The sequence below is a fragment of the Vanacampus margaritifer genome, chromosome 10 (assembly GCF_051991255.1).
Source record: "Vanacampus margaritifer isolate UIUO_Vmar chromosome 10, RoL_Vmar_1.0, whole genome shotgun sequence".
NCBI lineage: Eukaryota > Metazoa > Chordata > Actinopteri > Syngnathiformes > Syngnathidae > Vanacampus > Vanacampus margaritifer.
Window position 1 is genome coordinate 22198085 of NC_135441.1, and position 17486 is coordinate 22215570.

General features: G+C 40.6%; 1 protein-coding gene across 1 annotated transcript; it reads right to left on the reverse strand.

Annotated features, from left to right (window-relative positions):
• Positions 1 to 37: 37 nt before the first annotated feature.
• On the reverse strand, positions 38 to 17125 carry atp7a (ATPase copper transporting alpha). The gene is made up of 23 exons (XM_077577286.1): positions 16896 to 17125; positions 16270 to 16393; positions 14466 to 14943; positions 13244 to 14020; positions 12907 to 13152; positions 12240 to 12403; positions 11953 to 12114; positions 11738 to 11814; positions 10708 to 10930; positions 10386 to 10619; positions 10213 to 10304; positions 8762 to 8889; positions 8507 to 8661; positions 8298 to 8432; positions 7115 to 7309; positions 6866 to 7048; positions 6572 to 6785; positions 5955 to 6101; positions 5735 to 5877; positions 4311 to 4514; positions 3945 to 4062; positions 2913 to 3015; positions 38 to 2840 (listed from the first exon to the last, which is right to left on the reverse strand). Exons 2-23 carry the CDS (start codon positions 16387 to 16389, stop codon positions 2555 to 2557), a joined length of 4584 nt encoding a protein of 1527 aa, XP_077433412.1. The 5' UTR covers positions 16390 to 16393; positions 16896 to 17125; the 3' UTR covers positions 38 to 2554.
• Between the last annotated feature and the right edge of the window lie 361 nt (positions 17126 to 17486).

Sequence of the window (17486 nt, forward strand, 5' to 3'; positions counted from 1 at the left end):
AGGCACTTGACAGAAGACAAGCTAGTGACGTCAAAAGTCCTTTTTTTTCTTTTAATCCAAGGCACAATAGCTTAGAACAGGGGTGGAGAACCAGCAGCAATTTTCAAATTTAATTTAAGACAAACTTATAACAACATTGAATTACCATAATGTTTATCAAGTATAAATTATGAACATATAGCGGCCATTTTTTGGGGCAAAATTACATGGCAACCTGGCATAGCTGTCGGTTCCCCAAACCTGACTTTTAAAACATTCAGGGCACACTTGCTTCATTTAACCGTACAAGTAAATGGACGTGATAACTCTCAGCGGGACTTCAGGACACGCGTCATTGCCAGCAGCTAAAACAAGAGCAAAGATAGGACTTGGACTCTCATGACAATGTGCTGACTTTAAAAAGGCTGATTGTGCAAAAAAACAGAAGGAGGAAGAAAAAAAAAAAAAGCAATAATGCAGCCTAGCAGTAAACCATTCACGATTGTAAGATGTAATTAGTGTCCCATTTGTGCAGACACAAAGAAGCTTCGAAGCAGTAACGCAAGACACTACAGGAACACCATGTGACCAGTACTGATAGCCTAAATCAGGGGTGTCAAACTCTTATTAATTAGCTCAGGGGCTACATTGTGTGGGTCGGATCGATAAAATCATTGTATAACTTAAAAAACAAATGGCGTCTATTGCGGGAACTGTAAATAAAAATGAAGACGAATACAAATAGAACGTGGCAACACTTGGCCTGTATGAGTTCAGGGCGTATTATATCTACCTGTTTTGCATATACAGACGCTCCCCTACTTACGAACATTCGAGTTACGAACAACGGTACATACGAACATGTCTGCGCGCATGTCAAAAAATGTTCGGAAAGAGATGCTGTAAGTTAGATTTTGTATTGCGCACCTTTTTCCGAGTACTGTAGTGCTTCTTTCCGCCGCTAATACCGACGCTTGGCGCTGTGAGAGCTCACCCAGCATTGGAGGCTCAGCAACGTGTCGAGGAGGAGGAAGAAGAAGAAGAAACGCCTATCGCTCATAGATAAAGCCATCGCACTCTTCGAGCAGCAAGACCCAAATATTGAACGTTGCACAAAGGTTGCAAATCAATTGAATGATGCCATACAGTGCTAGCGCATCATTTATGATGAAAAAAGAAGAAAACTGTGCAATCGTCGTTAGATCGCTTCTTTCGGCCAGTTTCTAGTAAATCCTCCAAGGAAGATACTCATCAACCCTCATCTTCTTCTCCGCGACCCTCAACTTCTTCCTACATTGAAGTTACGGAGGAGGAAGTAACTTTTGAAGCCCATTCCAGCGACGACGAAGAACCTCTCATGATATAAAATCCTCCTCTTCCTCCTCCTCCTCCTCCATCAAATCCTTAAGCATCGAGTACATCTTCCAAAAGTAAGTTAAACTTCATTTTATTTATCTTATTACGTACATGTACATACTGTGTGTGTCTCTCGCTCTCTCTCTCTAACATACGTAGTACAGTACTGTACGTATTCTCTTTAAACATAAATTATAATACAAAATATAGCACTGAAGCAACTTACGAACAAATTCACCTTACGAACGATCGCTCGGAACGTAACTCGTTCGTAAGTTGGGGAGCGTCTGTATATTGTTCCCAGAATGCATTGTGTGGCGCAGTTAATGAAGTTATAAGGACGTCTATCCTTGTTATATGTATTTAGCATGTTTATGTTTGATTTATGTTGGTCTGTTTTTTTTGTTTTTGTTAACAAACCGTAACTTTAGGTGTGTAAAACAATGGCATCCAGTGCAATTCCATGTACAAGTTGCATTGCTCATCTGAGAATTGTTTGTAGAATTACACATTTATATGTTTTCATTGTGGCTGGCTGATTAATTCTCGCCCCCCCCCCCTTTTTTTTTTTTTTTTTTTTTACAAAATCTCACGGGCCGGATTAAACCCCTTTGCGGGCCTGATTCGGCCCGCGAGCCGTATGTTTGACACCCCTGGCCTAAATGCACTTCCTTGACATTATAGACGACAAACTTGCACGGTAACGAGCAGCACAAATGCAACAAGATCACAGCAGATTACGTCCAGTTAAGCGAACGCCTGCACGTCGCCACGGCAACACTTGACCGCTTGTTGGTTCCGAGGTGCTCTCTTTGGAATGTGCTGGACTTTGCCACGACGGCATTTCCACTGGCACTTGGCTAACACTGTTTCCTATTCGCTCTCAAGTGTCATTTGAATCTCCCACGTGGATTTAGATGAGATAAATAAGGGTAAATATAAATACTCCGTATTATACAACATTGAATGAAAAAGAGCTCAAACTTAAAAAGGTCTTTGGGTACACAGGCGCGTTAAGATGGCGGAAGGGCTCCGACGTCAACAAAATGGAGGGAAAAGAAGGAGAAGAGTAAGTGAGCCACTTAGCTCTGAAGTGCACACGCTTTCTTGGAGTCGAGCGTGACGCAACGGCATCCTCCACCCAGATTGGCCCCTCGCGAAGCCGCTTGAGGGAGAAAAACGCAGCTACCTTTGTTTACTTCACGCCGTCGGCCGGCCTTCAGCACAACTCCTCGTCCAACGGCATCTCCCCCACCAGGAGCGAGTGTTTGTCGGGCTCGCTGAACACCTGGCTGTGGATCGAGTGCTTGTCGGAGCGCAGCGAATTGATGGACGCCCGGCTGTAGTTGACGATACGGTCGAGGAGGCTGAGCTTGGGCGAGGATCGGCGCAGCTCGCCCATGCCGATGTTGACGCTGACGTCGGACAGGCTGCCGTGCCGCGCGCCGCGGTCCGAGCGGGCCTCCAGCCGGGCCTCCAGCTTCTCTGCGCTGGGCTTGGTGTAGCTACGCAAAAGGTTCGACAGTGAGAAGGCGGCGGGGTTTGAAAGGTGGCGTTGGTGTCGAAGAGTTGATTACCATTTGAGTAGAAGTGAGGACAAAACCACAGAGACGGAAGACAACGCCATGGCGGCGGAGCCCATCCACGGCTGTAACACCAAACCAATGGGAAGGAACACACCTGAGGATGCAAAGATGTCATTTTAGACTCAAAAAAGTTACAAATTGGAAAACAACCTAGTAAAACGTATTCTATATATTAGGCGTGTCATTACTGCGTTACTTTTGAGTTAATTTTAATTTAAAGTGCCTTTAATGCCACTATTTTTTTTACTACAACATAGTACAGATTACAGAAAAAATAAAGTTACATTTCTGAGAGTGAATTCATGATTGAATACAAACATTTCAAGAATGAAGTTTAAAATACAGTCTGGAAAAAACAAATATTACAAAAAAGTCTGGGATAATAAAGGAGTAATGCAGAAAATCTATTTTAAAAATTACAACATTTTTAGAATTATGTGCCAATTTTAGTTAAAAATTGTAATGTAAATTATGAGCAGTCATTAAAAAAATCTTTTTAAAACAAATGTAATATTAGGTGAAAAAAACCTCAGCTTTTTACAGGAAAAAAACAATGTGAGACTAAAGAAACTTGTATTCTTTGCAAGATATTACAAGAAAAAGAATGAACTGTACATTTATCAAAAAAAGACTACACAAGAATAAAATCTGAATATTAAAAAAATATATATATAAACCAACAGATTGAATGTTTAACAGATTACAGATTTAACATGTAATGTGCACACCTGCGCAACCACATTCTCAGTTTTCTACTTTCCCTCTAGTTTTTAGTATTACACATACAAGTTGTACACGTTATAGTTCACATTACAGTAATAGTGCCATACGTTTTCAAATGATATATCATTTTCTTATTTGCATATCACAAAAACACAGGTGCAAACTTTTTTTTTTTTTATAAGCTTTTTATACACATGCACACTTCTTAAACATTTACCGTTTGGATTGCTGAATATCTTGTCAAGTTCTGTTTTTGTGTTTCAGTTTTTGGAAATAATGAGGCCGACTGCGGTCTCTTACCTGCAGCGATGGGAATGCCGACCAGGTTGTAGATGAGAGCGAAGACAAAGTTGATCCTAATCCTCTTGACGGTCTTTTTAGAGAGGTCAATACTGCTGACCACGTCCAGCAAGTCATTCTGTCAACACAAATTAATATATTTTTAAAACAAATGTAAAAAAATAAATAAATAAAAAAAAAACACATTTGAAACAATTAATTGTAAATATGATTCCTTTAGTGAGGTATTTGTCTAAGGAACAAAAAAATGTAAACAAAACATTTCTCCACCAGATCCAATGAGAATGGAGCATTATCTTATGAGAGCATTGGAGCAAAATAACACATCAGTGCAGCAAAGGCCAAAGTCAAACATTTAATTCGCACCCTGATCAAGACCACGTCCGCCGCCTCGATGGCCACATCCGTGCCGGTTCCTATGGCGATGCCAACGTCAGCCATGGCCAGAGCGGGCGAGTCGTTGATGCCGTCGCCTACCATGGCGACCCTCTTTCCCGCCTGCTGCAGCTGCTCTACCTTGGCCACCTTGTGGGACGGCAGCACCTCAGCAAAAACTTTCCTGATGCCCACCTGATGCGGAAAGAAGGGAGGTGAAGGGGGGAAATAAATCATATATTGAATTGCAATATTAGGGCTGGGTATAGATTCTAATTTCCTCAATCGATTTGATTTCCATTTTTCCTGATTTGATTCGCTTCACTTTAATTCAATCCAATATTAATTATAGAACAAAGGACATGTTAAAAACTCCACAAACATTAAATTCCAAATAACATTTTGCGGACACAGTAACTGGTTAAATAATTTTGTTTATTAATGAAAGCAACATGTTCACTTAAGTGTTAGATAAACATTAATATCAGCAAGGATTAGAAGAAAATATTTTCATTATTCAAATTTAATTATTGTATAAATAAATTAAAAAATTCTGAATTATCTTAAAGTGCAATACGTCAGGTTTTCATAAATGTAAAAAATATTATTAAATTCAAGTAAATTTCAAAGAAAACAGTAAAATACAAAAAAAGGCCTTTAAAATTCTATTTTTTAATGAATTTAGGGGAAAAAGAGATATTAAAATGATCGATTCATGGTTTTATGACTCAATATGCTCAGAAATGAAAATTGATTTGAGATCGATTGTTCGATTTCTTAAACTCAGCCTTATTATTATTATAAAAAAATAATAATTTTTTAAGCATTCACCCTACTAAAGTGTATTAAAGTTATTTTCCATCCCCATTCGCTCATTCAAACCCAAAAACGTGTATACACGTTTTTTAATACTTTGTTCCGACACTACCAAAAACGTATTTACACGTTTTTTTAAATGTTTTTTTGTTTTGTTTTTTTCAAATGCAAGAGCATACAGGAGGCTTTGATGCAGCTTCTGACATGAAGAAGTGGCTTAAAGCAATGGTAGATATTACGAAAAATGGCTAGTAGGTTGCAGCAGAGTATAAGAGATCAGCCAGGGCCATAAACAAGCCCCAGTGTTTTCACCACGAATGTGAATATTGATGAAATTTAGCTATATTCTAATACTAATTTCTGCAAAACTGAAACAGATACAAATATATATATATTTTCCTGATGAAAGAAGAGACTGTAATCTTTCTTTTGGTAGGTTCCATGTTTTTATAGCAATAGAACACAATATAAGTCTGCGGGCCTTGCGAAATCAGTCAAAATCCAGCAAAACAGCCGGGGGCGAAGGGGGTTGCTTCAGTAAAAATGTCTGGGAGTGAATGAGTTAATGATTATCCACTTTGCCGTGAGTCGGGCCCCACCTGTGCAGCAATGGCCCGTGCCGTCTTGCTGTTGTCTCCCGTCATCAACACGACCTCCAGGCCCATGCTGGTCAGAGTTTGAACTGCTAGCTCCGCCTCCGGTTTCACTGTGTCCGCTATGGCTATCATGGCACACAGCAGATCTAAAAGGCAGCGGTGAAATGTTTTCTCTCATGTTTTGAAATAGTAGCATCCTCGTGTCTTGACTTGCGGCACTCACTGTCTACAGCAACCAGGACGGCGGTGCGACCCCTGCGCTCGTGCTCCACCATGGCGTCATCGATATCATCTCGGATCTGCAGGCAATTCCTCCTCATCCACTCTCGATTGCCAATCAGGACCATGTAACTTGCAGTTTGGGCCAAACCTGCGGACACACCACACTTGATTAACTTATTCACTGCCAGCCATTTTCCTTGAAGCAACCCCCTTTGCTCCCGGTTGTTTTATTACATTTTGACTGATTGAAAAAAAGTATATTTCTATCAGTTTCCGTTTAGCAGTAGTTAGCATTAGAATATAGCCGTTTCATCATTATTCACAAATCTGTTCAAAACACAGGCAAAAAGAGCTTGTTGCAACATGGCCCTGGTTGATCTCTTATACTCTCCTGCCACCTGCTGGCCGTTTTTTGTAATAACTATCATTGCTTTAAGCAACCTCTTCAGGTCAGAAGCTATATCAAAGCCTTCTGTATGCTCTAGCATAAAAAAAAACAAAAAAAATTTATAAATATGTTTTTGGGAGTGAAGGACAAAGTATTAAAAAACGTATTTGTACGTTTTTGGGATTGAAATGAGTAAATATACAGACATGAATGTCGGGACTGTGACGTACTGATTGGCTGTGGGTCCATGATAAGGGCATGGGATCCGGTTGACGTGATGGTGTCGCTGATCTGAACAAGCATGCTGTTGCGCTGGTTGTTGTCCTCGCTGTCGCTGTCCGCGTGCTTTGACAGCATCTCGGTGTTGCTGACCTGACACCGAATGCCGCAGCCCGGCACGGCCTGGAAGTCGGTGCACGTGCCGAGCGACTCTGAGCCGAGTTCCTGCGCGCGCATGGTTGATGTGACGTTACTTATGCTGGCGCTCAGGAAACAGGACTTGAGCGGTTGAATTCAAAACCAACCTGCTTGCAGTACTTGGTGATAGCCACTCCCAGAGGATGCTCGCTGCTGTTCTCTGCTGTGCCTACGATGGCGAGCAGTCGGGAGCGAGGCATCTTGTTGCCCTCTACAACTATTTTAACCTGGACGACGATTGGAGCGCCATAGGTAATAGTTCCGGTCTTATCAAACACCACGGACTGGACCTGTGTATAGATGTTTGCTTTTAGTCAGAGAAACATGCTGTGGTGGCCGGATTGTTATTAACACACCTTATGTGCCATTTCCAGAGGTTCCCCTCCTTTTATCAGGATGCCATTTTGGGCGCCAACCCCAGTGCCCACCATGACAGCCGTTGGGGTCGCCAGACCGAGGGAGCAGGGACAGGCGATGCATAACACGGTTATGGAGGCCTGGAAAGCGAAGCGAATCACAGCCTCCGCCCTGGAAATGCTTTTGTCATAACCCTGCAAGAGTAACAGTGCCGTTTTTCCAATGTGAACATCTTTTTCATGCTTTTTAAAGGCAAATAATTTAATGCCCACGTCATACTGCATATATACACACACGCACATACTTATAAACGTACATATGCGTACAGCATACTGCTTATATATTAGTGCTGTCAGTCAATTACAATTATCGTAATTAATTGCATGATTTCCATAGTTATCTCGCGATTAACCGTAAATTAATTGCACGTTATATCTGTTCTAAATGTACAATCAAACATACTTTTCAAGTTTTCATAATCTTGTTAAAAATCGACAAATGTGGTTATCAAATACAAATGTGGTTGCATCATTTAGTTACAGTTAATGTTTACGGTAAAAAGGATTATGAAACATTGAGGCATAAATTTGTGATGAGGTAATTTTTCTGCCACTGGGTGGCATTAGTGTTTCATGTTGGACAGTGATGACAGGAACACCTCATTTAAAAAAAGAAAAAAGAAAAAATCAAATTCAGAGCAACATGGAGTAACTTGTGGACTCCAGGCCATTTTGTTCATTGTAAATTACAACAAGTCCCCACAAATATATTTATTTTTTATCATATTAATCAGTGCTAAATTGTGTTATAGTGACTCCTTTACATAACATATGTAAAAGGACTTGGATTTATGAGGTAATACAGGAAATTTTTTGTAAATTTGAATATTGTGGAAAACGCCAACCCCCCCCCTCATAAAACTTTCATATAGATTGGGCATGAAGCTTTTTGTAATAAGGGTTTTTTTTTCTTAAGATAAAATATAAAGCACATTTCACTACAGCTGATCACAAAAATGAATGTACAATTAATAATACATAATTTACAATATAAATAGAGCACCACCTAATAACACCCACTGTTTTTTTGTCGAGGTGGGGGAAAGGAGGTGTCGATCTGAGGTGCATGTTTATTCAGTTAATTCACCACCACTACAGTATTTAAGAAAATTAGAACACTCACTGGAAAGTATTTTTCCACCAGAGGGAAATCCATGAACCCAATTGCAATCCAGGAAATCAAAGTAAGGACTGACACGACGACAATGAAGGGTACAAAGTAGCCACTGATCTTGTCAGCATACTGTTGGATGGGAGCCTAAAAAGAAGCAACAAAGAGAATCAGACACCTTAGCCACCTTGATGAAAGATGGCCGGAATCCCATGACGCACCTTTGAAGTCTGAGCCTCTTCAACTAGTTTGACAATCTGCGACAGCGTGGTGTCCATGCCGACATGTGTCGCGCTCACCAGCAGAGAGCCATTCTGGTTAATGGAGCCTGCAATCACAACACTTTCCGGCTTCTTGGTCACGGGCATGGCCTCACCTGAAGTTCCAAAGCAACAGCTGGTCAGAAAGGAGCTGTCAACTGCAATCAGCTTTCCAGTTTTGGTACAGAATTCTTTGCCCTCTACAGTGTGACCAACCTGTGATGAGAGACTCATCCGCCATGGAATGCCCTTGAAGAACTCTGCCATCGACGGGAAACTTTCCACCAGGAACTACTTTGACCACGTCTCCCCTCTGCACCAGCTCTACATCCACTTGATTCTCACTGGAAATAGAGTCAACAAAAAGCTCATGATTGTAAATAAAATATTCTTCCATTTAGCAAAAATGATTTTCATTTTTGAGTGACAGTGTCAAAGGTATTAATTTAGCAATACGGTTTGTATAATGGTGAGCTGATCTTAATATTTTGACCCACTGATGTGGCTAAATCAAAAAAAAAAAAAAATTAACTCATTCAAACCCCAAAACGTATAAATAAGTTTTGTAATATTTTGTCCTGCACTACCAAAAACGTATGTATACGTTTTTTTTTATGCTAGCGCATACAGAAGGCTTTGATGCAGCTTTTGACCTGAAAAGGTCGCTTAAAGCAATGGTAGTTATTACAAAAAAAAAAAAAAACGGCCAGCAGGTGGCAGCAGAGTATAAGAGATCCACCAGGGCAATGTTGCAACAAGCTTTTTTTTTTTTTTTACAGTGTTTTCAACAGGTTTGTGAACAATGATGAAACTTAGCTATATTCTAATGCTAATATCTGCAAAACTGTAACAGATACAAAAATACTTTTTTTTTTTAATGATTAACTCTTTGACTGCCAAAAACGTTAAATAACGTTTAGTAAAGTCCTATGGAGGAGTGCCAAAGACGTTAAAATACGTTTTTTTTTTTCCAAAACAGAGGTGAAACTAACCATTTTCTATTGTTGATTACTGAAAAACGGAATAAGGTAGAAACAAACTTTTTTTTCTGATGAAAGATGAGAGTCCAATCTTTCATTTGGTAGTATGTGTGTTTCCGTAGTCCAAACACATAATTTTCTGTGGACCTTGTAAGATCAGTCAAAATGCTTAAATCGGCTGGCACCCACGGCATCCCTTTTCTGAAAACGTCTGGCAGTCAAAGAGTTAAAGAAGAGACTCCTAATCTTTATTTTGTTAGGTTTCATGTTTTTATAGCAATAGAACATAATATTCTGTGGGCCTTGCAAAATCAGTAAAAATCAAGTAAAACAGCCGGGAGGGAAAGGGGCTTGCTTCACTTAAAATGGCTGAGACTGAATGAGTTAAGCACTGTTTTAATGTCAAAAGCCAAGATAAAAAGTTTTTTCTTTGAAAAAAAACTGACACAAAAACAAAGATTTAGATAAATGTTAAGATCTCACAGCCAAATAAGACTTCTGTCTTGTGTGCGCAAGAAATGTTGGTTCCCTTGGTAAGATATAACAACTTAATTTGTGGGACATCTGGATGCGAGTTATACATGAGCCTATGAAGAATGGCCAATGTGGATTTCCTGTTACATCATGTTGGCCTTATCTAGAGGCAATTCAAGAACAAACATTTACACAGTGAATCACAACCAGTACCTTAGAATGGTTAAATCGCTACTGAGAATGACCACTGTGGCCTCAGTGGCTTGCAGAGACATGAGCTTGGAAAGAGCCTCGGACGTTTTGCTCTACAAGGAAGAAACGCAGACAAACATCTTAGTTGCGGCAATTCCACATGGCACATTCAAAATCTTGTCAATTATTTGAACCTTTGCTATCTGTTCCAACCAGCGTCCCAGGGAGATGAAGACAAAAAGCATGGGCGGCGTGTCAAAAAACGTGATGGGGTTGATTTTTGCTTGCTCCGCCATGGCCACGATTAGTACGACGGAAGAGTACGTGAAGGCTATGGAGGTGGCCAAGACTATAAGCACATCCATGTTGGCAGATTTGTGTTTCACTGCTTTGTAGGCTTGAGCGTAGAAGTAGCGACCGCCAATAAACTAAACAGAGGAAGAGCATTAGAAGAAAGACGTTAGCTACTCAGCTACACACACAGGTGTAAAGGAGCGAAGGAACCTCATGACTCACCTGCACAGGCACGCAAAAAAGGAACGAGAGCAGGTTCATGACAGAAAGGCCCGGGAGCAACTGTCTCTCCAGGAACATGGTGGCATGGAACATGTTGCGATCTTCGGCCGTGGCGTTGTGCTGGTGTGTAGCGTTCATCTGGTGGTCCATGATGATCATGTACACCATCATACCCATCACCGGCACGCAGAATATCAGGCTCACCAGGAAAGATTTCCTCCACCTCGGAGAACAGAGACGTGTGATCATTCATATTTTTTTAGCATCTTTAGAATGTTAAATCTGTGGTCTAAGTTGATTCGCTGATCAAACTGAGAAAATAAGATGGTATTGAAGAGACTGGATTGAGATTGGATGGTATTTTTGTTTCGATTGTAATGTCGTAATTTGTGCAGTCGATCAATGGATGGCATTGATCAGATCCGCAAAAAAAAAAAACGCATTCACTCGGGAGTCGTTCTGGGCTGCCATAGTGTATATGTGAGCCCAAAAGCGCAAGCTAATCTATTTTTAGCCTTGTCGCGTTGCCGCCGCGCCCTCAACCATCCAATCACAAAGTAATAGTGTTTTTGTTTGTTTTGACTGGTAAAAAGTCCGAAACCAATTTACAGCCAGCTTCCAATATGAGCCAAAAAGAAGCAGGTAGCAGGAGCATAATGTGGTGCCAGGAAGTGTATAGCCTTGTTTACAGCTGTTGAACCAAGATAGCAATAGTATTTAACATTAGTTTTAGCAACCTAAATAACTATAGCGATGTTCATGCTATTGCTCTTTTCATTAATGTCAGAGAAGATGTGTACATTACATAAAAAGTGGAAGGAAATTGACAGCAACACATAAATCTATTGATATTTACAAAGAGAGTTTTGTTGGAGGTAATAAGGTTTATAATTTTTTTTTTTTTTTTTGTGGCTGTAACATTCGGTAAGAAATCCATCCAACCCTTTTCTATCATATTACACCCTGGACTGATTTCCCGCCAATCAAAAGGTGTACGGGAGATGTGTATGTAAAATAAAATGCTTCTCACTGTCGTATCTCTTTGCTATGGTCCAAATGACTGGCAGCACGGTCCTTCTTCACCAAAGATGCTTCAAAACCCAAATTCTACAAACATGAGAGAGCAACATTACATTTTTTACAATTTCAACCTGCAGCTTCACGTTAATTATAATGTAATTTGCACACCACTAGACATGTACGGAACAAATAGAAAAACTGAACATCATTGAAGAAGTGTCGTACCCCAATCAGCTTGATGATGTCTCGGGGTCCTATCACTTCAGAGTCGTACTTGATGTGTGCTTTGTTGGTTGCTAAGGCAACAGAGGCATATATAATCCCATTTTCTTTCATAAGGCTGGATTCAATTTTGTGGACACAAGAGGCACAAGTCATCCCCCTTACCTGGAAGGAAGTGGAACCAACCAGGGAATGCATGAAATGGCATGGCAGTAGTCTTGCGACCATATAAGGATTTTTTCTTGTGCATGTAATTACAGTGTTGAATAAACAACAGACATATAACTCACCACTAATTCTAGGTTTCCATCGGAACCTTCGTAGTTCTCCATGACTGAGGCGGAGAAGCCGAGCTCATTCACACACTCTACAATCTTCACAGGGTCGATCTTTTCGGCATCGTAGCGTACCTCGGCCTTACTGGCCATTAGCGCTACCAGAACGGTGTAGATGCCTGCAAAAAAATGCATATTTTTTTAATATAAAATATATTCCTTTTAACTCATTCACTCGCCAGCCATTTTCACTGGAGCAACCTTCTTCGCTCTTGGCTGTTTTACTGGATTTTGACTGATTTTGCAAGGCCCACAGAATATTGTGTTCTATTGCTATAAAAACATGGAACCTACCAAAAGAAAGATTAGAGTCACAAGTTTCATTAATATTCACAAATTTGTTGAAAACACTGGGGAAAAGAGCTTGTTGCAACATGGCCGTGGTTGATCTCTTATACTCTGCTGCCACCTGCTGGCCGGTTTTTGTAATGACCAATTGCTTTAAGCAACCTCTTCATGTCAGAGGCTGCAACAAAGCCTTCTGTATGCTCTAGCATTAAAAAACAAACAAAACCAAAAAAACGTATAAATACGTTTTTGGGACCATGGCAATCTTTAAAATATAATGTTTTTATACATTTTGGGGAGAAAAAGAATACATGAATATAAAATGATAACTGACCAGGTTCATTTTTGAGATTCCGTTCAATGTTTGCCACACATGATGCGCAGGTCATGCCTCGGATCTGAATGAAGCACTTGTTCGCACTTGAGAGTTTGTCCATCTTGCCCGTTTTGCAATCCTGGCTGGACTCTTTAAGGAGGCTGACCTCTAGTTCTTTATTTCTCACTGGTGCTACATTTGAAGACTTGAGGACGCTGGGAGACGACACAGTTGGCAAGGGACTGCTCTCTGTCGGCAACAAATCTTTGTAGCAAAAACAAACAAACAGTAAAGACAAAGAAAAAAATGCTATTTTGCATTATTCCAGTAAAACAGATGACGACGATCATCTCACCAGATAAGAATGCACCAAAGCCCATGTCTTCTATGGCATCCCTAAGCTCTTCTACTGAGGTCAACAGGGGGTCGTATTCAAAGAAGCCCTGCTTTTCAGACAAAATCACCTGCGCTGACGTCACACCTTTTCTCTGAGACATCATGTCTTCTATGGACTGGACGCAGGAATTACACGTCATGCCCTCGATGTGAATCTTGGCCATGGATGCCAGAGGTTGGATAAAACAAGGCTGGAGTACAGCAGGTTTGGCCAGGGAGACCGCAAATGCTCGAGGTGCAGATAAAGCAGGTGGAGGCGAGGTAGCTGGAGGGCTGAGGAGCCCAGAAGAGTCCCAGGGTTGAGTTTTAAAGTTCCCCGGTGGAAGTGCTTCAATTTCCTGTCGCAACTGAGGCACTGTGACTTTCAGCGGGTCGTAGCATATGGAGGCTTTCTCTTCCTCAAGCGAAACCACCACAGAGGATACACCAGGCAGCGTTGAGATGTTATCTTGGATATTGACCACACAGGATCGACAGTGCATGCCTTTGACCGTCAGTGTGACTAGAGCTGTGTCAATAAAGATTTCTGTCTCCTCGGAAATGTCTATTGGTGAAGTAGCACTTGTTTTATGACAATCGGCAAAGCGTTCAACTTCACCGAGGGGCAGTTGCAGGGGGCGTGGTTTGAACTTCACGCAAGCCTTAAAGCCGGCCAAAGCAATCTGGTCGATGATGGTCTGAACACTGATGAGGTAAGGCAGGTACACAATCGTCGCTTCCTGAGAATCCAAAATGACTGTAAAAAAATTAGAGAGCAGAAGCTGTAAAATTGTATAAAATACGCAGCGTCCACAAAAGATAAGAATAATGGTCAGTTTTAATTTACGGTATTACGGAGGTATTAATTCAGTATTCATGCAGGAAGATCATTTGACTGTTTTTCCAATTACAAGTCCTTAGTTTTAGGGGTTTTTTTTGCCGATTTTTGTGTTGGCAATGTTTGAAAGTCATCATCTTTGACTTATGTTGTAATGTGTTAATGTGTATAATAAAAATAAAAAAAATCTGCTGATTAATTGGTCTGGCCCTAGTTACAATACTAATACTTCATCATCCTGAAAATGAATACAGATTTTTGCGAGAGCTCTAATTAGGGTTAGATATAGTTTGACACCATTACAAACTACAATAACGACACCGTATTAACGGCATGATCAACACTTTTTTTTTTTTTTAATCACCTTTGATCTTTTCAATCCCTTTCAATTTTCCAATCTTCCCCTCAATGGTGGTGGCGCAGGAATGACAGGTCATGCCTTGAATGCTCATTTTTAGTAGCGCCGCTCTGCTGTCTGTGCTGCGAGATGGAGACACGGGCACGTCTTTTGGCTCAGGGCTGCTAGGTGTGGCGTTCTCCGACGGCGAGGGCCCCAACATGACTTCAGTGAGCTCCTGCGTGGGCGTCAAAGGCGAGGCAAAGGTGACGTCCGCCAAAGTCTGTCCCGAAATCTGAGATACTTTCTCCAAAGCCTCGGGTTCAGCGAAAGGTGTCAGTCCTGATGTTGGGATCAACTGGCTATCAGTGCAAACGGGTGTGGCCGTGACGGACGTAGATAAACTGGATTCAAACCCCATGTCATAGATGGCCTCCGATAGGGATTCAGCGCTCTGTTGGCTGTCATAAAAAATGACTGTGGCATTTGCTTGCTCTAAAGAGACCTACAAAATAAGAACAACCATGTCTTAAAGAAACATTAGGAAAGGTTTGCAAAATGACATTCAATAAAAAATAAACTTGACTAATTTTGACTGTTAAAATTCTTACCCTTATTCCCCAGTAGGAAGAGCCTACAAATGTGTTTGTGACATGCAATGACACTTAAGTTGGATCCAATCCAATTTAAAGGGAGAAATCAGATAAATTGCCCTAATAGTGTTTGAGAACAACACAGTAAAGCAAGAAAGCGAGAATAAGGTTACTCTACCCCAGTATTTCATTACAGACCAGATTAATGAAGTAACGTGTGGATATGTTTTGCTTTTTAGGTGACACTAAAATTCTACAAAGAGGCACACGTCAAAACATTAAATCAATGGATCCATTATGGCGTCCCGTGTGTTAAGACCTGGAGGCGCTGTCGCTTGTCGCCTCCCGTGTGCGGAGCCCATATCTCTAGAAACATATTAAACCTTTCAGTTAGTGTTTTTACTCTTTGTGTTCTTTTTTTTTTTTTTTTAAACACTAACCATAAATACTAACATACTACTTTCATTTACATTTCTACTAAATTCATTGCAGGCTCAAATTAAAACCAACGACGATCTTTTCTTATCACCATTATTACAGTAGAAAATGAAAGTAAGATTATAAACTGGGTCCACGAGCTTTACACATGATGATCCTTGCTGTTCTCTTCCTTCAGAAAGCAGAAACATGTGACACACCGGCGGGCACACTTGACTCAAGCAAAGTGGGGGGTTCACACTTTGGATTAGACATTGTTTTTGTGCCAATGAAAATGAAAATTTGAAATTATAATGAATGAAAATTGCAGTGAAAATTACAAGTAAAGTCTGACAATTTCACATCTATAAAGATTACTAAGAGAGGATTCAGACACGGAATTCTGTAAAAAGACAAAAGGCAAAAAAACGTTTCCTGTGGGTGTGGCGTATCGACCTGCTGTCAGAGTCCTGCAAAGGGCAGACCTCTATCTTGAACATACAATTGCATTATCTTTGTTACTTAATCTCAGCCTAAGGGGTCAACAAAAAAGCAGGCCCCGATCACTGCAATTCCGGCTTTGTGGCTACATTGATATTACCTTGCTTTTACATAGTTTTACAAGATTGGTCAAAACATGCTGCATAATGTCATCTTTGATCAGCTGCATAGAAATGGACAATCCCCATGTGTTGAGATTTAAAGATTTACCACGACATGTGATTAAGATCCTGTTTCGAACCGGAAGAATTTTGAAACAAGTCCGCCCAGTGCCGGTGTTTTAATCAAATGAAAGCGGTTAAAGTATTAAATATTATTACCTTGATTTGTATTACCCCTGGCAAAGAGCCAATGCGCTGCTCGATGGATTGGACGCAGGAGCCACAAGTCATGCCCCCGACATCAAGGGTGACTTCACACACACTGCCTTCTTGTGTCATGATTCTAAAAAAAGGACAACATTTATCAGGCAAACATTCACCTACTACTAGAAACACAGGGTCATTCACATCACATAGGTTAAGGTCACTGCAAAATTGACTTTTCCACTCAATGTAAGCTGCAGAGAGCACAATAAATTTATGTATACACCTGTTGCCATAAAGGCAAAAGGAGTCATGTTTTCCTGCTTTATAGTTCAAATAAACAGGCTCGAATTTCACATCGAAGTCAATTTGTGAGTACATTAACACGCGATCTTTATTTTAGTATTTATACGTTTTGCAACAATGTTTGTTTGGTGGCGTGCCGAGAGATTTTTCTAATGTTAAATGGTGCTAAACGTTGAGCTAACAGGATACTTGCTGACTTGCTACGTTGAAGAAAAAAACACACTGTATTAAATCACTGTCGAGTAAGCTGTGGCGTAAAATTAGAGCTCAATCTTTATAGGAAGGAGTACAAAAAAAGCAGAACAAGTGGAAAATTGGAAAGACGAAGCTCTTACCTAAAGAGAAGTGACAGTCAGCTACTTGGGCAGTAGCATTAGCCACCTTGCTTCTTTTTGTCAGCCTTCCTTGCGTGCTACAATGCAGACGAGTCGTCGCGGCATTGTGTGCACGACGAGGAAGCAGCACTTAATAAATAGTCTAAATAGTTTCGTGACAATCCTTGACAAACCAACTCGTCCGAGTTCTTTTGTTTCCTATTTTCATGCCGACGTGACTGACTGACTGCTACCGTGTAACGTCACGAGGAATGGGCGGAGTTTAGCCAAGGAAAGCCATGGCAACCGGTATTGCAGTTTGACCCCGATTTTGTCTCGCAGGCTGCATTTTTGATGAGACACGATGACGAAATAAAAATTTGTATCCGTGTTTGAATCAAAACAAAACAAACAACACAAAGAAAAAAATGTTGGACGTCTGTATTTTGTTATTGTATGGCATGGGTGGTCAATTTTTTTGCTCAAGGGAAATTTTTGATGTTCAAAACAACAGATTGCCAAGATTAGGTTAAAAAAAAAGTATGTGTGTAGGTCTATATACAATGTATGAAATTAATTATACCAATAACAAAATGAAAAAATAATTTCTCA

What these genes read in the sequence shown, in the direction of transcription:
- atp7a (XM_077577286.1), bottom strand. Translation starts at nt 16,389, where the DNA reads ATGACACAAGAAGGCAGTGTGTGTGAAGTCACCCTTGATGTCGGGGGC. An exon ending in CTCTGGAAATGGCACATAAG is followed by an intron (nt 7,049 to 7,114) that starts GTGTGTTAATAA and finishes ATCTATACACAG; the next exon opens with GTCCAGTCCGTGGTGTTTGA. An exon ending in TCACCAAGTACTGCAAGCAG is followed by an intron (nt 6,786 to 6,865) that starts GTTGGTTTTGAA and finishes ATGCGCGCGCAG; the next exon opens with GAACTCGGCTCAGAGTCGCT.